Genomic DNA, 25435 nt, shown 5'->3' with positions numbered 1-25435 from the left:
TGTGATGCTGCATGCTTTAAGGAAAAGTCTGTCTTGATGTCTAGAAAAAGCTAAAGGCTTATTTTTACAGGGCAGGGGCTGTAGCTCAGAGTGGTACTGTCTTTTGTTCAAGATCATAGAATCTTTCCCCAATAGTGGCCCCATACCATCAGTACTTGAAGTACCACACCTATTTCATGCTGTAAGGATGTGGGTTTTTTCCCATAACAAGCCTCCCTTCAGAAGATGCAGAGGCAGCTGCTCTGTGGCTACCAAAATTAAAAGCACCTCTTCTTCATAAATCATCTAGTCAGAGTGCCAGTCAGGTGTTAGATGCTGGGTGTTGTGGGAACAGGGGAAGGAGTTGGCTGAAGGATGGTAGGTTCACTGTTATTTAAGCCCTGAGACTGAAAATGACAGTAACTTGAAGAGCTAAGTAGTTCTAATTTAATGCTGCTTGATAAATTAAAGCTGGTTTAAATCTACAGCAACTCATCCAATTTTTATGAAGTACAAGATCAATAATGTAAGGTCAAGAAGGTCTTTTCGGCTTTTTCTTTCCAAGTAATTTTAAGTTGCTGAATTGCTTGGACTGAAAAAATCCCATTGATCTCTCATCTCATGCAGCATAATCTTTTGGTACAAAGGCCTTAGTCATGAGGAGTTAGATTTGTACAGCTTGCCAGAGTTAAGATAGATTAGGCTGACTAAAGTAGCATTTATTTAGGGTCTATTCCCTTTCTAGCCCCTCCTACTTAAACTGAACACACTTGCTGTAAGTCATTGTTAGCAGCAGTGCTTAACCTAGCTCATGCTCTGAATGTGTACCTTAATGCTTTACACTTGAAGTACAGCTTGACTGTCTGCTATGTACCCTTCTTCAAAAGTGTGGTTAAAATGTTAATACACTTTAGGATTTTCTTTGCAACTTGGTGCTACACCTTTGACAAAGCAAGAGGCTCAATGAGAAGGCTGATGCCTGCTGTGTCAAGGCATGGCAAGCTACCTTATGATTTACAGAATTACTTGAAAAGAATTTAAACCTTGCCCAAAAACTAGGTATTGGAGGCACAGGGAAGACTCCCCACCCTGCTGACAGCCACCCAGGATGAAATGAAGCTTGGGTGGGGCTGTGCTGAGTAGCTCAGACTCCTTTACATAAGCATAGCGAAGAAACAAAACCACAGACATTGCTCTTTAAAAGGTCTGTATAATTTATTACAGAATTTGAGCTTTTTAGCCATTAAGTTACATCAACAATGCATAACTTGACATTCTTACAGTTGTACATACACCATGGAAAAGACAGCCCAGGGCTTAGTCCAAACAATGCAACCAAGTTAGTACAAGGTTACCATAAAAGACCGTCAATTGTGAAGAGTTGCTGAGAGACTGGCAAGTTCAAATGGTTCTCTGCAGTTCTGTTTATAGTAGAAGTAACTGGCTTCAAAGTTTTGGACTTAAGCTTCAGACTAACAAAATGATGGAAACTCAAATTATTTTGCTCTTCCAAATTAAGAAGGATATGCTCATTTAAAAATGCAGTATCATTACCATGTTTCAGATGGTGAAAAGTAGCTTCAAGGTCCAATGGAAGTATTGTGGACAGTTCCAGGCAATGCATTCTTCACACAAACACATGCAATTATAGAGACACTTTTAAAACTTCCTCAAATCAAGTTTTGCAACACAGCAGGATATCTGAGAAGATCAGGACCCATACTGAACAAAAACAAAAGCCTTCAGCTTGATTTGTGCATGTTTAATCTACAATTCCAATTCCCAAATCTTCACATATCACCTATGAGAGAAAAGAACATAACTAGTAAAGATCGGTCTCAAGGACAGAAGACATGACAAGCTGTTCTGGTTTAAAAAAAACCCTGCTGCTGCTGCCATCTTCTAAGAACTGAAATTCCACACAGTCCTACTATAAAACTGTATCTCTTCCAGTTACCCCACAGGACAGTCTTACTATTCCCTCCTCCTCCCTCAACTCTTCAGCCCCTGAGCCAAGCTCCAAAACTCAGTTAATGGCACAGTAAGGATATTGTCAAAATACAGCTTTGATGTACTTAATTTTCAGCCACTTCAGCTGAATTAGTTCATCACATACTCTTAATCTGAGACACAGCTAAGTAAATATAGCAGAAAAGGAAGTCCAGAAAAGACCCCTCTATATCCTCTTGTAACAGCAAGCCATTAAGTTGGTTGAAGCCCAGCCCAGTGGCTTCAGGGGAGATAGAGAACATGCTCTTGTCAAGCTGCCAACATAATTTGATTCACTCAGCAACCAACACCAGAAACTCCATTCCCTCCAGGTTAACCTGATGAGATACTCCAGCTGATTCCTCTACTGGGATTTCAGTTCCACCTTTCTAGAGCTACAGTTGGTATGTTGTTACTGATTTCAGCATCTTCATCCAGCCCAGAAACACTGCCTTCAATACCAAGTGCTGAAAGTCAAGTCAAGGCAAACTATGCATGCAACCTCCCCACTCAAAAAAAGCCTCAACACCCCCCTAACCATCAGCACAGTATCACCATTACTGGCTTCATTCAAGGTGCTAAATGTTCCATTGAGCAAGAATTCCTGGTTGTACCGACACTCAGAATGTTGATATATAAAGAACTCAATGTTTTTATTACAAAGAGTGGCAATTGAAGAAGTGTTCCACAAATTCAGACTGCCATTCTTGACCTCTTGGTCTATACCAGTACAGCTGGCACTGCTAGCAGTAGCTGCTTGCCTAGACAGAACTCAAATCATCAGAACAGAAATCATCAGCCCAACCTGTTTTCTCCTATCTGTTGCCATCATAATATAAAACCAACACCTTTTGCTGCTGAAGGAGCTCATCAAAACCTGCAAGCACAGACACTGACTCTGCCTCATCCTCTGACGCACAGGGCGTAGAAGTGGGGTAACCATCACTACACATTTGCTGGGCACCTCATCACACAACTACTTATTGCCTGGTCTTAAAGAAAGCTCAGCAGGCCAGGCAGAAGTCCTGGACAACCATTTCTGAAGCAAGTGCTTAAAAAAAAAAAACCCCAAACAAACAGAAGTCTTTGCACCTTTGACAAAGTTATTGCAATGGGTGTTACTCTGTGCCAGTTACACTTTGGGAACTTTGGTCCCATGTCAGGGTGTAACAGCCCGGTTTTGGCAAGAATATATTAGTGCCCAATTCATTAAGTCAACATGGATAAAAAGCTTTCTTACTGTAGTTATCCTGCAGCTTCTCTGGCATACCTCCAGAATCCAGCACTAATTACTGGACTATAGTCTCATACCTGAGGAGAGGTGGGAAGGCAGAGAGGCAAGGGGAAGGCGTTACTGCCATCTAATCAAACTTCTCTAGTACATGCAAAGAATCTCCCCCCAGTATGGCTTAGAACCAAGGAAGAATCCAGTCTAGGGATCAAATAGTAAAAGGAAATAAAAATCTTCTAGTTAAGTCAGTATTGCAGGTAATAAAAACTATTAACAGGCATTTATATCTGAAATAGCAAAGAAAAACAAACTGTAGACATCAAGTCTGAAAGCTGAAGCTACCGTAAACAGTTAATTGCTATCAAACTTCTTTTCCAATTTGGCATTTGTAGATCAATAGATTTCCAAACAAAGAGAGGCCTCTAGTTTTCCCCTTTAAACACCAGCCCAGTTTGAAATCTTCATAGCTCCTTTTTAAAGTTTTTCTCCCTAACAGCAAGACTAGAACTAACAAAGCCATCCCAATGAACACAGTACTAACAAAACTCATTCTACAACAATAACATCCCCTAGTTCTGCTAGAGGAGATTCAACATCACCGTTGAGGGGCTGCCCAATTCACATGGGCTCTGTGCTTCAGCTTTGTCTTGTTGTACCACACAAACACTTCTTGTAAGAAATGCTCTGCCTGCTTACAGCAAAATGTGACAAAGGGACAGAGGTCTCCGAGACAAGTTCCTGCATGTTTTATGAAAACTGTGCAGGCAGGAAAAGAGATCAGGGCAGGGGAGAGGGCAGAAAGAAGCCACATCACATATAGCATCAGCTCCCACGTTAGGCAGGGCATAGCCTAAGCAGAAGAGTCAGATTAAAGATACTACAAGATGGCAGGGAAGGGAGTCACAAGGCACCTATCCTGAAAAAAACATTCGTAAGCGGGACAAAGAAAAAAAAAAAGACTCTTTGGTTCTGACCTTCATAAGCTTTTGGTAAGATAAAGTGCTAGAAACTAGGAATACCGGTTTGATCCAACATACACAGTCCAGATCAGCAAAGTCTGGGAACCTATATTCACCTATGTCTGCATACACCTGTTTACAAGTTATGTATCACAAGAGCTGTAACAGCAAGTCACAAGCTTCCTGTTTCTAATAATTTCTTCCTGTTTTAAGCCTTCTAGATTGTCTCTTTCCTGTCCTGCCCTCTTTATCCTACCACTCCTTTTGCTAGTACGTGTCAGGTTTTTAACTGAGGTCAGACTAATGATTCGCTTCGGAAGACTTTTGTCATCGTGCTCCAAAGGAGAGCAAACTGCTTGCTGGAGGCACTGCAATTCGGCCTTTCATTGTCATCATTCCTCAGCTGCACAGCTGGCCTTACGAGACCCAAACTGCATCAAAGATGAACTATGCACAAACCAATTTGACTGCAACAACTCTAACTACTCTTTGGAAAGGGTGAAAAGCAGCAGAGTGCCAGCATTAGAAACATACCTCAGGAATCTCCATACTTGGCTCTTTTTCTAAGCCAGCACACTTCAGATTTTACAAGCACATTTCTCAGTTTGCATGTCCTTCAGCTTTTCTTCCAGACCTCACCTTCAATTCTTAAGAAACGCTTTTTTTTTGTGATGCCTGTAAAACCAAAAGCTGAAGTACTTACCACATTTCTGCTCTCCAGCGTGAATATTGCGCTGCAGGTATCAGCAAGACACAATCCACAGACTGACAAGACTTCTCTTGATAACGCCTTTTGGTTCCTCCTTGAGCTAGAGTTTAAACCCTCTCATCGTTTACTACATCAATGTCCAGTTTTGTGTTAAGGAAGAGGGAGAAGACTTTGTTTTTAATATCGAAGAGACAGTTAAAAAGGCAGTTCTGGAAATGTTGACACGCTTCTTTTGGAGACGTTAAGTGTCCCTGTACATCGTTTGGTTTAGTTGTGGGTTGTTTTTCGTTTTCATTTGTTCAGTTTTGGAGATGGCTGGTCAGTCATATTCCATTCTCATGTGCTTCTTGTAAGATAAAGGCATCACAGAAACTTGCACCTGCTGGTGACATAAAAACTACAACCTGACAATTTTCCAGTAAACCTAAAAAGTTACACTCCTACAGGGAAGAGGCAGACTTATTTTTTTGGAAGTAGGCATAAATAGGAATTTTTTTGAGAAGGAAATTTAGGGTGAAACATCTGCTCTGCAAAGTAGAAGTTCAGATTATATTTCCCCAGCTGAAACCTCTGTCATTTCTGGAACATTCATTCTAAAATTAAAAAAAAAGTTATTGCTTCTGTTGAAGCTCAATATAAGTTAGAAAAAGAATTGCATATTTTCTTAAAAACATTCCAAATATACATTTTAAAAACAAATGCACTCTAAAACAAATGTCTGGTAAAAGACACTGTTTTAAGCAACCTGTAGTAACAGCTTTACAAAAGAAAATTGAGGAATGTAGCATATTATTCATAACATGACAATGCTAAAATCCTAAACAAGTCACTTAACCCTCTTAATAAGTAGTGTTTTAAATATACATATTTCTTTACAAAACAGTTTAGCAATTCCTCCTACCACTTACAGTATATAAATATTTGAACGAGAGGTCATAGTGGGAGATGCCAGGGTTTATATTTACTCTCAGATGCTTCGGGTTTCTTAAGTGTTCTACTATAAGGCACAATACTGCTAATCTAAAAGAAAGGAATAAAAGCTAATGGCAAACCCAGTCAAAACTCCTAATGTGGAATACTCAAGAGAAAACTTCCAGCATCTCTATGCAAAGGAAAAAAGACAAACCCAAACTTTGTAGATCCTAAGAAACATTTTCAATTTGTACAAAACTAAGTGGGACAGGATGGGAACAGGAGTAAGAAGGAATTAAGTAGATTCTTATAAATAGACTAATAAATATATTTTAGCCATAATTAGCCCTTTACCTCTGTTCTACTGAGTTTATGATTGAAAGAGGTAACCAGTGTGCATATACCTAAATAAGTCTACATGCTCAGCACGTGAAGACCACCTTAGCACAACCTATTACTGCCAAATTCAGTATAAAAAGCTAGCAAGATGGAGAAAGTCTCCTTTTCTCTCAGCATCCACTCTGAGTAGAACACAATACAAGATCAAATTAGTATTTGTTACATGTAAGGAAAGTTGCAACTAGCAGTTTTTTAATCTCAAAAAAAGGATCTGCAACATATCTGAGAAGTTATTTCATTCCTTCAAGGCCAGATTATGTCTTTTCTAAGAATCTCCATCTCCAATTACAACAGAGAAGAACTTTCAGAACATTTTAACAGTTGCAGTCTTGTAAGTGTTCTCCATGTGTACATAGTGAATGTAAATAGTGCATCCAAAATATTTATCCGTTAGACATTCTACACCGTTTTCACTGCCTAGTCTTCATCTCTGTTACAGCCCTCTGGAACACAATGACATTGTAACAATGCTTACAGAAAAAGGGTTATTGCATCTCTTTTTTTTAGGATGAGACATCCAGAGGAGATTTCATAAAATCCCCCTGTGTACAAAATTCTTAGTTATTAGCCCTTTTGGAACACCAGCTAGAAAAGTTTGAAAGGTAAAATAATTTACATTGTTATTTTTTTCCATTAACTAGACAAAAGTCCATACTAATTAAATAAAAAATAATAGTTCAACAGTCTCTTCAAGATATCTTCCATGAAGCAATTCAGTGGGAATTTCCATTAGATAGATGTTCTCCATGGCGATTATTACTGACATCCACATCTACAAGTCAGGGATTAGAAGAAAAAAGTTCTTTGTTGATTTGCCATTTTAGTACATTTTATCTGATACATTAATCCAAACTCTGTTAACAAATTTCATATTCTCATATACCTAAGGTTCTCAAGAGTCTCTGTGTAAGTAATCATAGAATGGTAGGGGTTGGAAGGGACCTTTAGAGATCATCTAGTCCAACTCCCCTGCAGAAGCAGGTTCACCTAGATCAGGTCACATAGGAACATGTCCAGGCAGGTCTTGAAGACCTCCATGGAAGGAGACTTCGCAACCCCTCTGGGCAGCCTGTGCCAGGGCTCCCTCACCCTCACAGTGAAATAGTTTTTCCTTATGTTTAAGTGGAACTTTTTGTGTTCCAGCTTCATCCCATTACCCCTTGTCCTGTTGCTAGCTACCATAGAAAAAAGGGATGTCTCAACCTCCTGACACCCACCCTTTAGCTATTTGTATATGTTAGTAACATCTCCCCTCAATCTCCTCCAAACAGCCCCAGTTCCAGCAGCCTTTCCTCGTATGAAAGATGTTCCAGTCCCCTGATCATCTTGGTGGCCCTACGCTGGACTCTCTCCAGAAGTTCTCTGTCCCTCTTGAGAACCTAAGACACTTTTTACAGGGGCTTTCCCCTCCCCTCAACCCCCCCAGACCAGTTTTCTCCAGCTCAATAAAAATCTCTCAAAATCTACCTGGTTGTGTATTTTGAACATCAGTAGTGACACCACCCAGTCTGGTCTGCACTGCAATACTAACACTACTAGTAAGTAAGTATTACTAATAAGCTACTAAGTGTTAATAAGCTAAGTGAATGGCATCTTCTAATGCAAGGAATGGTGTTAGGAATCGTCAAGTGCCAGATGACATTACAGCTTACCAAGTAATGCTGTGGTTTCACCTGCATCCTCTTTTAAGCTGGTGCACTGCAGAACAGACTCATTAGTGGAGGAAGCCGACAATTCGCTCACTTCGTTTCGGTCATCATCCTGCAAGGCGATACTGAGGCTCCCGACGGACACGCTGCCGCTTATTGATTCGGGGATGGGAACCTCCAGGACATCTTCAGGGTCCCCCTTCAAAAGTAAATATATTTACCTGACACTTGTGTCTACCATTATGCACCAACAATTCTGTGTGTTACCACTTTGTAACCTCACCCTATGGGGAAAAAACCACACCTTTTGTTGCCTATTATCTATGCACTCGTGGGTACAGTGTTGAGCAGTGTCTACTTTCAGTCTCACTGATTGCAAAGAAACAAAGCCAAGCAAAAGAAAAACTACTTTTTCAAAGCCACCCCGAATCCTAGTGCAGCGACAGGAAGAGTCAACAGAGAAAGCCTTTTGGATGGACTATTTCAAGACTGTAGCAACAGTGTTACTGCAGTCTGGTTAGAAACAGGCTTAGCACAAACAAAATGTTCACTGAGCAAGCCTATGGATCCTTTACCAGTTTAGGGAAGCCTGCTTTTCAGGCAGCAGTTAGGCAAATACAATTTTTTTTTTACTGAGGTCAGCAAACACTTGACATCATAACAAACTTCCCTCTTCTTCTACTTCCAGCCTAACTTTACATCTGTTCCAAAAATGCAAATATGCTGGCTTGCCACTTTGCAGAAACAAAGATATCTGCTGCACAGGCAAAGGAATCTACTTTATCTATTGTATAACATGAGCTATTTCTGATCCATCCTGAAAGGTAATTTGAAATCCTACATGCATAATTCTGTTCCAAAAAATTAAAACAGACTGACTTCACCAAAACACTGACAAACTGACATTTATATGTAAGTACAGTGCAGTGCAGGTAACTATTCTATGGACTTCATAATGAGTATTTTCCCCGCCTGAAACAATTAGCAAAGGCCCATCTTAAGAAATAATTAATTCTTGGCTGATTCCTTCTTTAGCACAAAAGCAGAATATTTAAAGATGTACTGAATTTTAATAAGCTATAGAACTGCTACAATTGAACACGAAATAAGACCCGAGTGATACTAATCTCTACATGTGTGGGTGAAGGGCATTAATGATTTCAGGTTTTGAAACTTAGGACATTAAATTAGCACTGAAACAAGATTCAACAGTGTTCTCCTAAATCAGTCAGACATGCTAAATTGTAGTTCATGTAAGAAATCAAGAGGAGGTTGGGGCATCACTTTTTTCAGTGTTATCTGGTGACAGGACAAGCGGTAATGGAAAGTAGCTGGAACACAAAAAGTTCCATTTAAAGATAAGGAAAAGCTATTTTACTGTGAGGATAAGGGAGCCCTGGCACAGGCTGCCCAGGGAGGGTGTGGAGTCTCCTTCTCTGGAGGTCTTCAAGACCTGCCTGAACACATTCCTGTGTGACCTGATCTAGGTGGACCTGCTTTAGCAGAGGAGTTGGACTAGATGATCTCTAGAGCTACCTTCCAACCCCTACCAGTCTATGATTCTATGAAAGAGCATAATGCAGAACCATACCACTATAGCTTACTCTTCACAAAACGAATGCCAGGTGATAGGACTTGGTGCCTTCCTTTCTACTTTCAGGCTTTAACTATTTTGAAGCATCTGGATTATTTCTTCTCCATAAAACTGATTTCAACCTTTGGCGTTTTTGCAGAAGGTATAGTAAATTTCTGCAATAAAGCTGCACATTCTTGTCTGCAGTTACGTCACTCAGCGAGCACACTGCTGAAAGAAGCTGCCTTTCTCTTTGCAATTTTTTACCCTTCCTCACATCAGTAAAAAATTCACACAACCACTCTACAAACTAGATTGGTCAATCAGGATCAGGCTAAAAAACAAGCTAAAAAGTAAGTACTGAATGATTTCGTACGTTATTAGCTTCAGTGGGATTTGAATGATTGATGTGTAAGCAAGGGAAAAAGCAACCAACAACTGAGCTTCTCTAGCACAATCCCATTCAACATTCTTTCCAACACTTATTTTGCATAACAAGCAGAGGAGGTATTACTCCTCCTGGTTAGGCTTGGTATCAGTATTCTCTGCAACAGCATCAATTCAGGGAATAAGGTTCTAGTATCTCAGTTTTCAGCCTGTATAGGAAAGGTTATATCCTTCTGAATGTCACACAGTTACAGCAACTCCGAGAACTGAAAGTGAGCAAAACATAAGCTGCTAACATAACAATGTTAAAAGTAGCAACAGATATTTCACATGACAGAGTGATTGCAACTCTGGGGTAAAGTCTGACTTAATACACAGAAGTGCCACCAGCTGGTATATATATTACATAGCAAGAATATGTTCACCTCTGACTAACCAAAAAAAGTAATTCACAAAAGTGTTGCATAGATCTGCTCAGTTTCTGCAACAATATGAGAGAAAAGCAGAACTATTCTATGACAAGGACCCTGAAACCAAGGAACACCCTTATTTTTCTCAAGATCTCTGTAAAGTAGAGGTACATTTATGCCTATGGCGTTTTAGCGGAACTCAAGACTATTTATCAATAGGGTCAAGTAACCTACCGCATGTGTCTTCATCTTTCTTTTCTGGTGCTGTCAGAAAGAAATGAGAGCACATCATTTTCTCTATTTAACCAATTCCTGGTGAATATCTTCAGGAAGGTTCTAAGTACTGGCTCATTTACAGGGATAAAACACTGGACATATGTGGAAGTACACAAAGACTCAAGAGAAAAACTCTAATTTCCTCCCTTGAATCAGTTCTCAACAAGACCAAATAATATATGCTCTAGATCTATTGAATTAAATTAAATCTTTGCAGCTTGGACCAATTGCCTCACCTCTGCTTCAACTTACTCTCATCAGCTGGAGACAAAAAAAGGAGGGTTATTGGAGAAGAGTACACAGAGGATTCATAAGCTGCTCGATACACCATTTAAGCCTTTACCCATAAAATTCCCTTGTTTTTCCAGTTCTTACTCAATTACTCTTGCATCTTTGCCCAGCTTCTTCAGTCTCATCAAGTAAGAACTGTTCGCATATCAGTTACATGAAGTCTTGCCTCCTGCACTGTACTTCTACCTTGAAGATTAAAGTAGAGTGTACAACATACCCAGTATCCCAAAGCTTTGATAACGTCTAGTTTACACATTGGACAAGTTCGGTGATCCAAAAGCCAAGGGTCAATGCACGTTCTATGGAAGATATGCCTAAAGAAAAGAAATGCCCTTTAGAACTTAGCATGAAAGTGACACACTATTCCTTCAAACAATGCAAATTACTACATAGAAAAAAATTAACCCATTCCTTTATAACCTTGACAATTAAGGTACTGCTTAATTTTCTAGCACAGACACAGTTCTGGAAGCATCTTCTCTCATGCTAGGTTTCTGAAATAAGAGATGTTAATAACCACAAGGACACCACAGAGTTACCAGATCAAGATTGTACAGCTTTAACTTAAGAATGCACTGCTTCACTTCTGCGTTTCTCCTCATTGCTCCTTTACCCTGCAGAGATGTTAAGTGCTACATGGTCTCTCAGTGCTGTCCAATGTGTAACAGGCTATACCAATGGCACAGCTTCAGCTCTGTCACCAGAGTTCCAGAAGAGTTTCTGGAAAGCTCATCACATACTTAGGGGAAAATATGCTGAAGGGGAAAGAAGAATTACGGCAACTTACTTGCATGGTAGAATTCGGACAGTGTCTTTCAGTTTATAGTTCTCAATACACACAGCACAGTTTTCCACATCAACATCTAAACCCTAAATAAGACAACACATTTAAATGCATTACATATATATTTCATTACAAAACAAGTTTTGTGTAACAGCAATATGTAAAATGTATTAAATGGTTTAGCAAGTGAAAAGATCTCATTTATTTAATTCAAAATTCCATCAAGAGGTGATTTGAGCAAGTGGTATCAAACACTAAAAGCAGCCAAACCTGAATTTTCTAATTTAAATAGCTATACATGGCACCTTGGGTAATCCATTAAGTCTCAAATATTGGCTTTGCTCATAGGAACACAGTAAAATTTCAGTTTAAAATAATAAATAAATTAAGAAACTTTAAAAGATGTCAGCACAGCTGAAAGCACACAATCTAATTCTTAACTGATGGTCTCAAAGACTTCCATGTTCTTCACTAGGAAGAGATGCCTGGGGTTGAATACTGCAAATCTCTTCTTCCCCACTTTTTTATATCACGTCCTAGCAGATCTCTGTTCGGAGCAAACGGAAAAAGGTTGAAATTCTCAAACTGAGATTTTTTTTAAAAACTTGTCTCCAAGCTCACACAGACAGTCAAAATGCAGTATTTCTCCACCTCATTTTGTTTCTAAGAGTTAATTATCTTTCCTAAAAGGTCTTACTGTCTTCTCGCTTAGTTGCACTTCAACTATGATGGGTATCTCCAGATGCAAGAGAAATAACTGAATGTTAACTGGGTTGTATAAAAACATATTAAAAGAACAGAGAGTGAGCCAACTTATTCCCTTTCATCTCCACAAAATTAGTAGTTTTTTGTTTGCTGCTTACTGAAGCACTTCAATTTCATTACCATAAACACCCAAATGAATTAGTACTGCAAGCAAACTTTCACATTCAGGGCAAGTTTTCCCCTCCTTTGCATGCTAACAAGTTACACAATTAATGACTTAAATTCCCAACTAAATCAAATTAAGGCTTTTTATATAAGCAAAGTTAAAACGAGTACTTATTTGGTAACAAGTATTTTTTTGTTCTGTACGAGAGGCAAAATCCAAGCATGCCATATGTAGGCACATATTCAAATGAGTGTCCATTTTACAATAATCCCATAAGCTTCTCAGGACAGATCTACATGATAGCAAATACATTTTTAAAATATTGACCTATTTTTAGTTAAATAACTCAACCCGAAAACAAGGGATAATGAAAGACTATACTGTGTCTCAATAAAAGAAATACACTCTTTTAAATGGCTGAAAGGAAAAATTTAAAGGAGGAACACGTACATTTACATAGCAGACAGGGTTGAACTTCCATGTAAGTTTAAATTAGTTCATGAAATTTACGCTGCACCAGCAAGTTACATAAATTTGCTGAGAGTAGGGTGTTTCAAATACAATTGTAAGACATGATTTACCAAGCAGAAAAAAAAATTCATTTTAATATAGATATTTTCATCTTATCTCATTCTACATTGCTTAACAGAGAATTCATAGTTAAAACCAGCATACTGTGTAATAACTTCAAATTCCCCCATTTAATTAATTTCAGTCAACAGAATGTTGATAGGAAGGAACAACCTGGGACACTGCAAAAGTCTCACAATACAAAACCTTTTCAGAGGCTTACTGAACATCAACTTAAAAGCTGTTAACATCTTCCTTGTGGTTCTCACCATAGGTTTCACGATGACCCTTTTATACCCCTTTCTTCCTGTGCTGATGTTATGTTTTTATACTGCTTTACACAAGTTTCAGTTCAATTCCATCTTTCTTCATCTCTGATCTTATCATTGTATGAACAGAAGTATGAATATCCCTCTGTTCACAGCTTGAAACAGATTACTTTTTGATGGCATTTAGAATATAATTTGAAGTAATAAAAACTTGTAAAATGCTACTTAAATGTGCTGAACGCATAAGAGGAAAAAAGGCAAGTTCAAAGCAGTTTGGGTTTTAAAATCTCAAAACCAATTCATCAAATGAAGGACATTTTCTGTGGCATGTGATCTGAAGCTGAACAGCTTCTGTTGAACCACAGCTTTTAAAACTTTCTCACCTACATTTTATTCATCAATTAAAAAAACCCCACTAATCTTTGTTTTTCATCTCTGAGCAAAACAGTCCTTCAGTAAAAACTAATGAGACAAAAGTTGGGGAAAAAATGTCTATGTAGTAAAGTCTAGTCAAAAGCTACTTTAGCATTTAGCATCAGAGGGGCCTAAAACTCTGACTAAAACAGTATTTTCTTTCAAAATCTTGGCTTTTTCTAAAGTTATTCTAATATAGCTAAGAGTTTAGGCCATACACTGTCCAAGCTAACTTCCTGAAAGCAGTTTTAATTTTTAGATTAGCTTTTAATAAATAGAAATGTACTCCTAAAAAAATTGTTTCAAATAATAACAGCTCCATAAAGGTATTGTATGTTAGGAGATGAAACAAGTGTTTCATTTTTCAAAGCTTTTTCGATTTCTAAGGCCTTCTGATCAACAAAAAGATTCTTTTTAGAAAACAAAATATTACATCAGCTGCAAGAACTGCGCAACCAATGGGTACTAGGGAAGTGTTTTGCAATGCACTTGTTGATGTTTTCAAGTGATGAGAAGATATTAGTGTTTCCTCACTTTTACATTATCAGCCCTGTAGTCTCTTGCAATGTTCTGTTTAACCAGAATTTATCTGCAACAAAACAGCCTTATGAAATATAAGTAGTTCGATTTTGACTCTTCGATTTTAAATTCTGCCTTGTAAGTAAAAACTCTACAGTGAGCCTAAAATTTTAAGTCCCCTTGCAATTATGTTGTGAGAATTTAACTTTAAATTCTAGAAAGATATTCCAACAGTTTTTAAATTATACAGCAATAACCAGAGCCACTGAATTACCTTTTCTCCACGTTTCACAGTATGCAGCTGAAGCTGGCTGATTGCTTTCTTGGTTTCTTTCCTATGGCCCTTAAATAAAGATTTCATGTATTAGTACTTAAGTTGGTTTTAAGAGCTACATTTCAAAGCTTTTAAATACTTCACATGTGGATTGCCAAGTCTTCTAAATGCATCTAAAAAAATTAATCCCTGGCTAACTAATTTGTTTACAAAATACTTCGAGCCAATAGATGTTGAAGAACTGCAAGTTTTACATTCTCAGGGCATGGCAGCAAGCACTATCTGTAAGTGTACTGCTTTTAGAATGATCTCAACCACTGCAGAACTTTGCAGACCAAGCTGACATTGTGTTATGCACCTTCCTGCACAGGCAAACTGAAACTCATGTAGGCTTTAGAGGTGGTCAGAGCTGAAACAATAGCCGTACAACCAGACTTTCTAGTTAGGCAAGCCCAAGAGCAAGGCACACAGTAGGTTTTGCAGCAGCTTGAGAAAAGGTGGTGGAATCTTGTTGGGCAGCCTACAGATGGACACCATGTCAAAAGGCTGCTTGTAGCTATTAATACTACCCCCTCAGTTGAACACTGTCTCACACACCATACAAAACTTTGCACTGAAAGGACACATTATGCAAAGGAGATGACAAGAAAGGCTTAACAGACATGAGACACCATACTGGACTTCTATACAGTAACAGTCCTAATTGTGCTTTCAGGGGAAGCAAGAAAAGCAGTACTGTATACCAAGACAAAGTGTTAGCTACTTTGGGTTAGAAAAGTGGCTTTTTGTTTCAAAAATTCTTTAAAGACTCCCAATGATAGATCTTGATCAAGATATTCACATCATTTTCAAACTTCTTATAGTTTTGTAAGTTAAAATGGTCAATGAAAACCAAAAAAGGGAGAATTGAGGAAGTAGAATAACCTTCTAATGCTAGACAATTTCATTTAATTAAGACACATTTAGATGACAAGTCCAATAGCAAAATCTATTAAGAATCTGTGGTACATCTTTCTGGGAAAGATCACATTTACCCTAAAAAACACTCTTAAATTACTCATAAAGCATGTGAACTTCCCTTAGCGTGAACTATACTAAACTCAACAGGAAGAAGCAACATTCTTCACCAGACAACTGTTACAACACAAAAGCACAGCCCTTTTTTATAAACGCATCTCAAAAATTTTGTTTTCTTGAAAGTATTCTCAGAATCTGAGTTCTAAGACTTAACAGTTAATAACAAAAAAAAAAAAAGACAAGACTCTGACTCTGGGGAACCAATATTTCACAGAGACTACAAGTTTAACCAATACAGAAGTCCCATGTGTTATCCTCAGTTACTGAAAAAACAAATCAAGTACTTTCCTGAAAGAGTCCTGTAAATCCTAATCCGAGTAGAGACTCCTGAAGGCAAACAAATTCCCTTCCCTCCTCCCTTAAAGCTAAAATACACATGTTCAAGCAGAAGGCTGAGCAAGTCAAAAGAATAAGCAATCATTTCAAATATTCTTTTTGTTCTGAATTGGGCATAAAAAAAGAACTGCTTGCAAAGGAAAACAAGTGTGACTATTTTTCACTTTTAGTCAAGAACTATGGTATAGAGCTAACGATGGAATCTAATCTATTTGCAAGAACTGAAAATCACAGGGAAATGCCATCCTATGATATTTTCAAAACTTACCTAGACTAGGTCCTCAACATGTCCATTAAAAGTTGGGGTTTGAACCAAATAACCTAGGTCCCATGCAACCTAAATTATGAAGCAGTACTTTGCTCAGGGGAAAAAAAAAATAAAGCTGACTTCTTTTTTAACCCATTAAAGAGCAGGAATGTAGAAGGGGCAGATAAGTAGCAAAGTTATTCCTTCTTGATCTTCCCTGTATTCCCACTGCCCAACACTTCAGGTAGTCCAAGAGAGCTTAATCTCATCACACATGCTCCTTCTAATCTGCTGCAATTAGGTACTCTACAGTAGAGTGGTAGGATTACAAGTATCAAAAGTAGTTTTCATAGAGCTTTAGGACCAAAAATCCTAGCCCTAACTACTTCAGAGCCCTTTAAGGAAAAAAAAATTAACATGGTCTCTTTCCATTAAAAGGTCTAGTCAGAGAAGTTAGTACTTTCAAGATTAAAATTAACAAAGAATGAAAATATTTTTTCACATCAAAACTTAGGTGACAAATCACAGAAGCAGCTGCCTTTACTCTGTTATTGACAAGTAGCTAAATACATTTCCTCCAACTTCATATGAGTATCTAATAATTACACCTAGACAAACTTGCAATGCCATTTAGCATACTACTTATTAGCCTCACTAATCATTACTGAGTAGCATTCACAAATAGTAAAGTAGCAAGAAGGCACAGATCTTTAAGAATGCTTCAATGAACAAGCAAAGGTAAGTGACTGATTTGACATGAGAAGATGGTCAATAGTCTAAAGTATCATCGTCTCCAATTACCTGGTTTCCAAACTGTGATCCTGTATACAGGAAACGTTGTATATAGTAAAATATGAGCCAAGCGAGAGAGATAATCATCATGGTGATGAAGGCAATGGCTACAAACACAACCGACTGACCACTAATATATTCCTGCACATGTCGTGTGCCAACAACAATAGTCATTTTTACTGGGATCCCTCTTCGTACTGGCTCCAATATCTCTATTCCTTTTGGATAGCCAACCATTATCACCACTGTATTTCCTGTTCCTGTTGGAAGGGGAAAAGAAAAGAAGTCAGTCATCACAGCAAAAATTTAGGCATTCTGGCTTGATGGTAATTTAGGCCTCCAAGTCACAAGTTCAAGGAAAATCTCAGATTTTTTTTCAGGCACGGCAGACTTGAGATCAAGTTCACTAGTAAAGAACCCTTTATTTACTTGATGAAACTCTCAAACACAAGATCATCAGTAAAGATGCATCTGTTACAATTTAAGGCCCTATATTCCTTATTCTACACAATCAGGTGGGATGTGGATGCCATGCAAAAACACCCAGGCAAGTTACACACGTCTCATCTTGAAGTTGCTCAAGTTCTAGTCTGTTATTTGTCAGTGTGGGAATTTTAGCTACAGATAGAGTCAGTATGTGAATACCACGAAAGACAGATTCATTCAATTAAGTTTGAATCTGAATCTATAGCACAATTACACTGGACATGTGTACAAGAAGCGAAAAAAGGTTCAGACATTTAACATTAAATTACATTATATGTTGAAATGCTTAAAGATCCTTAAATACTAGATATTCAAATGTACTGAGAGTTCATGACAAGACGTTGTCAAGAAATACTTGGGGACTTTTTGGGGAGCATGGAACCAAAGGATTTTTCTATTACATTGGAACTCAAAAGCACCCAGTTTGTAAGAAAAATTACCTAATTCAAAAAACCTCAAAGACTGAACAAACACACACACACAAAAATATATATTTAAGTACCATACTGCCACCAAAACCTGTAAGATACTGTGAAGACTGACTAGAAGAAACCAAAGATTCCCTGTGACTAGAGTTTCACTCCTTTTTGTCTGGAAGCATCTCTAGTATTGTCTCAAACATCTAACCCAAGTATTACAAAATAAATTACAAACAACTGTACTTGTTTAAAGTGTCCCCTTTTCATTGGTCTAGGATATTTTTATTTGAATAGTTCTTACTCTGTGCATACCAACACTGCTGTACACCCTTTGGAAGTCATGGCTTTATAGATGAATTTGCACTCCTACATCTGAGGAAAATGTAAATCTAAGCTTGGTTCAGACAGAAAGTAAAGGAAGAATGAAGAGAAGGGTTTTCCTAGCCAGAAAGCTAAAGCTGTAGTGTCACAGCTATTTTTTAGACTCACAAGATTACCTACCTGCAAGACCTCTCACTGTAGACTAAAAGCCTTTTTCCCCCCAGGGCGTGTTAGATTAACTACTCAGAAGCTATGTCAATAGAAACGGTTGCCTAATTTATAACGTTGCATCAAGTGGTGATTTTCAGAACTCAAAGCAGCATTCTGGACTCACCCACTTCTCTGCCTGCTAAGACAAAGAGCTATCTGCCTGAAAGAATGCAAATAACCTCCTTTAGTTGAGACGGTTCTGGCTGTGATACCTCATGGACCTGCCTACTCCTCTACCATGCCAAGGGGAATTTGCAGAAGTTTCACTTCTGTATGTAGCAGCTCCTCCCCTCCATAAGGTGCAGACAGTCTGCTGTGGATGAAAAACTAAAGGCTGCACTTAGTAGTTGAATAACCCTCCTACCTCTATGCCAGTTACCCTTTTTCAGCTTCACCTTATGCAACTATCCCACTTGTGATCACCTACTATAAGAAGCCATCTGCCAAGATCCAGACTCAGAAACAAGGTAGATCTTCCAAACAAGGCTACATTTCTGGATGCTTTGACGATGGTGCAGAGAGACAAAGAAAAATACACTACTGGGGAAAGAGGCCAAACTTGTACCTCCTCTCAGGCACCCTGCTCACCTCCCACACGTGTTGCCTTGGCCAGTGGATGTGTGAGGAGACACAAAACAGCAAAGATGAAGACAAACAGGACAAATCTGCAAGCAACTAGGCTCTGCTAATTAGTTCTACTCGACAAAAACATGCCAATCCACATGATACCACAAGTTCAAGCATACTAAGAATTAGTTAATTAATACTATTCTCCTCTCTGAACCAGCATGAAAGCATTACCAGACTCATGAATCTCAGGGCAGAGAGTGTGTGAAACACTCCTGGCCTTCTGACCCTGCAAAACCCCACAGGGAGTTAACAAGAAAAGAATGTATGAAGGCAGAAATTTATCTCACATTACTGAGAACTGTTGTCCACATACCTAAATCAGGAGATTAGGTCCTGTGTCCTTAATCAACTATAAGAGTTACAAATAACAGGAGGAGTGCCTAAGGATGGCTAGTGCTGGAAAGATTTATATAGTTTTATTGAGGCTTGGGAAAGAAAAGAGAGTTTCAAGATTAGAGGCACGTTGGATTTTTAAATCAATAAAGGTTTCCTTCTCAAGCCCAAAATCTTAAATCAATTTAATCCTGCTATCTAGTTCACTGCACCATTTCAAACAAAGAGGTATTTAAAACCCCACAACAATCAGTAATGCCTTTCTCTGTTTTGTCACTAGCATGTCCAACTATCAGCCAGTTATTGCCTTGGAATGGAAATCAGAATTCTCTTGGGCAATGTCTGCTAGACACCATGACATCTTCTAGTTTCAGAACAAACACAAGTATGCCATGAAAATAAATAACAGCCATTAAAAGCATTTAATAGTTTTAAAGCGTTGATGATAAAAAAAAAAAATACATGTAACTAAAGACAATGGCCTTGAAGGTCACAAGACAGAAGGAGGGGAAGAAGAAACCAACTGAAATTCTCTATTAAAAAAGCAACAAGAGCAGTCTCAGAGAAGCAGTTTCCCTGTGCAGCCTTTAAGACTAAGGGCTTTAACTCATTCCTCACTAATTTTAGACTTCTGTTCTGAAATATACTATTCAAAGACTGAAATGCTGTTGAGTCATTCCACCAGCTTCTTCAACTGCAACACAATTCTGAGACCTCAAATCACTTTCTCAAAGAACTCCCAAATGTCACCTACGTGTACTACTGAGAGCATATTTTGTTGGCTTTTCCTTCCTATAACTTCTAATTTTGCAATAACCAACCACATTTTTACTCCGCTAGAGTAAACTTGTTTTCTTTTCTAGGTTTGATTGATGTTTCAGTGGAACCAGGTAGACTTGAAATCTGGTATGTGGGGATTTTTTAACATTTATCATCCAAATAAAAGACTGAGAGCTGGCAGATCCTTAGGATCCCTGTGAAGGAGGGCAAATTTCAAACTCTGAGGACAAAAGTATGTTTTCTGCCAGTCTGCCAAGGTCAGTTTTACTGCTAATATTGCTAGCCCTCTCTTGCAAATGGAAACTAGCACCCTTTTGAGGAGGAAAAAGTAGTACAGATAGAGATCTTGATTCCAAGCATCCCAAACTACCACATTTATTCTCATTCACCCCTGGAAATATCTTTCTATCATCCAGAAACCAACTGCAGACATACTATAGTTTTTGTCCTCATGAGAGACACCTAAAGGCTCCCAGAAATTGAACACTGTGGTAAAAATATTTGAGATCAGCCTTTAGATTTAAGCATAGGCTCCTTACTAATATTTCCACAATTAGCACTGAACGTTCTCTTTAACTCCTGGTCCAAACAAATGTCTCTGACCTTTACCAAACGCATAACAGTACACTAACAGTCCAACGACAAGCTTTGTCCCAACCAGCTATCCCCATCTCATCTCAGCAAATCCGTGCTACATGTTGTGTTTTCACTTGCCTCAAGGAGGATGTGTAACCAGAAGACTCAAGTAGTCACACAAATCAACACTGGTACACATTCCTCTTTTCTCACATTTCCAACATGAATGCACTCTTATGTATAAACTAGGTCTAAGCATAACTAGGTCTGCTCCTGCTTCTTCAGAACAACATAGCAACTCAATGTCACTGAGTTAAGCAAGCTACTTATTTCTGTTCTGTAGAACAGTACCAGAAGCTATAGTTAAAATGAATCAGTAATGCAGATGTCACATGCCACTTGAGAATCTGGAGTAGTGCTGAGAGCAACGTGGCAAAGAGTTGAACTACATGTCAAAATAACCCTAAGTGTGACTTTGGAGCTGGCAAGAGCTTCCTATAGAATCATGAGTACAAAATCCTTCACATCCGTTTTGATCAATACATCTGCATGAAAAACCATGACAATGAACAAAAGAATTGGTTGGGTTATGTTGGCAAAGTTGAAGTGAATCAAAGATCATTTTCTTTATGTAGCCAAAGTAATCCACCCAAAGTGGGGTACTAAGCTTCCCTTAAATCCACAAGCCATACTGAAAGCACTACTTCAGATCTATCTCAAACTAGCATAGCCAGCATCCCTTCTCCTCCTTCCCCTGTGTGTCAAGAACACTGTTTTATTCCGTAGTCTTCAAGGTATCAAACTTACATTCTTACCAGGATCACCAAATCCCAACTTGAAAGAGGACTGAGAAGTGGCTCAATGTGGACCATTAAGTATAACATGAAAAATGTAACATGAACCATTTTTCTTTTCACTGTAATATGCCTCTACCTCCCCCTTATTTCATAACCAGCACTGAGCCTCTAACTCTCCTCAGCCTGCTCTCCACAATACTCCACACCTTGCTTCTTCACACTTCTCTCCACACCACTCCCAGCTAATATTTACATACAGTACTTATTTTGGTTTTGGAAAGGAATTTAAAGCCTCTGTACTGTGTTAAGTTCACTATCACTTCCAAAAATTAAGAGTTAAGACTGCCTGAAAAGTCTGCAGTCCTGCAAAACCTAACTTGGAGTTTATACTATTCAGATTCAATAACTGAAGCACAAATTCCTGAGTCATTCTGGTAAAATGAGTCTCTTCCACTGGAAAAAAAAAAAACCTCCTCAGCCACATGTGAAGTTGTTTCATTATTACTTCCCTCAAGGAGGAAAGTCATCCAGCATTTTCAACAATGTCATTCAGGCAGAGAGCAAAGGTCCAAAAAGCATCAGACACACCAACAGTCACATTTGAAGAACTTTCTTTTAGAAGGAGAGACAGATTGCAAGGCTACATATTCAACCTCCCGTTCCAAAACCTTAATTAAAATCCCTACTCATTGCACTCATGAAACTCACAAGATATGCATGAAAAATAACTGAACTGCAGAGTACTTGGAATATTTTTCCTTTATTAAATGCTTTGACATTAGCTAGAGAAAAAAACATTTCTTTGACTAATTAAGAATCTCTCTTTTTCCTGAAGTTGTAGTATGCCTAAAAACAACAACAAAAAAGCAACCAACAATAGCATACACGCACCATACACGGCAGAAAGTTCAAAAGCCAGGATTTTCAGAAAAAGAATGAAAAGATGAAACTCCAAGATCAGAAGTTATCCACTGATCACCCTGAAATCATTTAGGCTGCACTTCTCTCAGCCGTAACCATTGTTCCATCTCACATCATTTTCAGTGCTACAAAACTATGAATCCATTGAGTGGATGCTCCTTATGCATGTAACTCCACTCCTTAGTTACAGCACCACAGACTTCCCAGAGTATTTATTCTCAGTACTCCTCCAAAAAAACCAGTGTTTCTTCCATCATCTGTCAGTTCACAAACCCCTTTACAGGAATGGCAAACTTGGATCCCGTAAGACACAGGTTTACCTTCCACCTTCTTCCTTGCCTGTCATCCACAGATTTTTTTCAGACCTTTTTTTTCCCCTTCAAAAAAAAAAATCTAAAGATTTAGAACACCAGCAGTAATTCCTCTCTATATTCCCAAAGTGCACTGACGAAAATTAAACATCTACATGATTGAAAGTTTCAACCACGAAACAAAGATTTTTGACTCCAGCAGAGTCAGTGATTATATTGTGATGTATTATTACATTCCTGTCCCAATAACCCAAACCTGAGGTCCAATCTGCATTTGCACAGTCAGTATAAACGAGTACAAATGTATTATTGTATATATACTATATTAAATCTCACTTTTTATATTGGGATTTTAGCAACAAGATTCTGTCAGTTCACCAAAAACAAACAGCAGTCAGGGAGCACTTATCTTTATACCACTGATAGCTGTAACTATACCCGCAAGTCCAAACGTAAGTATTAAGTCCAAGTGAGTCTTCTGCAGCACAGAGATGATAGGAGGAAAAGAAGAAGATTTTAAAAAAATTATGAAAAAACAAGATGACAAAAGGAGGAGGAGATTCCACAAACAAGCAAATAATACTTATGAGAGGCTACAGTGGGGCATGGAGAGGAATGTGGGAAAATCCCCATAGGGAGGAATAGCAATTCTTTTTTTTTTTTTTACACTGATTGGTCAATACAGAGTGACAGTGAGTAAAATAGAAACTGACAGTTGATAAAGAGTAAAGAATTATTGCCAAACAAAACACTTTGGTTACCCCACGGGATCAAAATCGAAAGTACATCTTACCTAGCATCCCACCTCCACTTTTACAGTGGATTAAGGACTAAGAGATAGACAAGGCTGACTTACCCAAGCAAGCAGCATGCTATGTGGAATGGTAACCATGCCTCCAACTCTCAAGTTGGTGTCACTTGATATTCCAAGAAGAGAGACTTGGTTTGCTCCCTATATACCATACATACTATGAAGCAACAAACAGTTCCCTAACCAAGATTTTCAGTTCACTATATTAAAGAAAGTAAGTTTATTCTCTTTAGAAACACATTATGGTCCTATATCAAAGAAGTCCCTGATCTTCCCCTTCCTCACCATCAGAAATCACAGTCTGGGCATTAACAAACTCATGGCACCAGGACCATGCAAAACACACATTTGGAAAATTTCTTACTTGCTTTGTTTTGCCTTTTTATCCTCCTCCAAATACTTTCAGTTCCTCTGAAGTCTACAAATGGAAACAGATTGCAGAGCTTTGAGGGGTTTTACCCTCCCTTTCAATTTAAGTATTTGATGCCATGTCCATAAAATCCAGGGAGACTAGTACCATAGCCCAAGCAGAGACTGCAGAGACAGAATATTAGGGGTCTTATCTCAACAAGAAATCACAGATCCTTTCTGTAGACTACAGATCACCAGCACACTTAGAGACACACGAAGCCAACATCCTCCTCTAGGCTTTCCTACCGCAGGCAGCAGCATTCAAGAATTACCTGATGCCAATACCTCTGACTCTTTACAGACCTGTGCAGGAAAGAACGATGAAGCTATTACAATAAAGCTATCTTCAAATAGCTACAGCTATGCCTTCAAAGGCACCAGAAGGCATTTTCAAGATACCTGGCATGTTTCCACACAGCCTGCAGGAAGCGGCCTACCTGTCACCCTGTAGCCGTTCTGCCAGAGGGTACAAAGCAAAAAGGTAGCTAGATACAAAGCGAAAAAGGCAGCTCTAAATCAAGCCGTGCACATACACATTTCTCCCCCCCACCGCCTCTCGCTGCAGTCGGCCACACGGCTGCCCATTTCGATGGCTTCACCGCATCTTCTCCCAACACCTGGGCTCGGGTGAACTCGGGAAGACAAAAGACGGTCCCGGCGTTTCCCTAGCCAGGTTTAAAGGAAGAGGAAACCAAACACAATCCCTTTGTATCATTTTCACGGGGATTTCTGCCTCCTCCGATCCCTATCCCTCGCGGCGCGGAGCCACCGAGGCGAACCGGCGTTAGACAAAGCCACCCACCACAACCACCTCCCTCGACCACTTCGCAAGCGCGGGGAAGAGCCCAATCCCGTCCCCGCTCACCCAAGTGGGACATGGAAACGGTGCTGTTGCCGAAGCGGGGCTCGTTGTAGATGACCACGGCGGCCGCCCGCTTCCGCGCCGCGTTAGTGACCTTGTCCTTGAAGGTGCAGCCGCCGCGGGCCACCAAAGCGATCCAGGGTGGCGGGTCGCCCTCGGGGGGTCCGCGGCCGCCGGGAGGCAGCGGCACGTCGTAGTCAGTGTCGGCGGCGCAACCCTCCATATGCCGCGGCGAGGCGCCGCGAGGGATGCCCACCAGGCCCTGGGCGCTCTCCTTGGGGGAGCTGTCCCCGTAGCGGCCGCTCTCCGTGTTGCCCCGCACCGTGCGGTTGCTGAGCGGCTCCACGTAGGCCGTGCTCACCCACGCCGTGTACCACTCCAGGGCCCGCGCGCCCTCGCCCACCGGCGCCCCCAGCGCCACCAGCGCCGCCGCCACCAGCGCCAGCCGCGCGCGTCGCACCATGGCTGGCCGGCCCGCCCGCCGTGGCCACATGCGCCGCGGCCCGCCGACGAGCAGGAGGTGCGGGAAGATGAGGTCGCCCCGCCGCCGCACCGCACTACTGCCCCACGCCCGCACCGCGCAGGTAACGCCGCGGCCACCCGCTGCCCGCCCCGGGCGGAGCTTGCCCGCCGCCCCGGCTAATGGCGAG

At 39.7% G+C, this 25435-nt stretch overlaps 1 protein-coding gene and 1 non-coding gene across 2 annotated transcripts; both read right to left on the bottom strand.

Annotated features, from left to right (window-relative positions):
• Positions 1-1169: 1169 nt before the first annotated feature.
• On the bottom strand, positions 1170-25435 carry RNF149 (ring finger protein 149). Its single transcript, XM_010208796.2, has 8 exons — positions 24789-25435; positions 16927-17177; positions 14466-14534; positions 11552-11634; positions 10982-11078; positions 7831-8026; positions 4862-6950; positions 1170-1780 (listed from the first exon to the last, which is right to left on the bottom strand). The coding sequence occupies exons 1-7, from the start codon at positions 25276-25278 to the stop codon at positions 6892-6894; spliced, it is 1245 nt and encodes a 414-aa protein (XP_010207098.2). The 5' UTR covers positions 25279-25435; the 3' UTR covers positions 1170-1780; positions 4862-6891.
• Positions 4447-4562, bottom strand: LOC133624739 (small nucleolar RNA SNORD89). The gene has a single exon (XR_009818089.1). It is a non-coding gene; the product is annotated as a small nucleolar RNA SNORD89 (small nucleolar RNA).

This window comes from Colius striatus, chromosome 1, assembly GCF_028858725.1.
Source record: "Colius striatus isolate bColStr4 chromosome 1, bColStr4.1.hap1, whole genome shotgun sequence".
NCBI classification, from domain to species: domain Eukaryota; kingdom Metazoa; phylum Chordata; class Aves; order Coliiformes; family Coliidae; genus Colius; species Colius striatus.
Note: the sequence above shows the minus strand (reverse complement) of the source record. Positions and strands in the feature narration are given on the sequence as shown.

Coding starts and splice junctions, on each gene's coding strand:
- RNF149 (XM_010208796.2), bottom strand. CDS start 25,278: ATGTGGCCACGGCGGGCGGGCCGGCCAGCCATGGTGCGACGCGCGCGG. Junction 17,178..24,788: donor CGTTTCCATGTCCCACTTGG/GTGAGCGGGGAC, acceptor CCCTTCCAACAG/GAACAGGAAATACAGTGGTG. Junction 14,535..16,926: donor GATCACAGTTTGGAAACCAG/GTAATTGGAGAC, acceptor TCTTTATTTAAG/GGCCATAGGAAAGAAACCAA.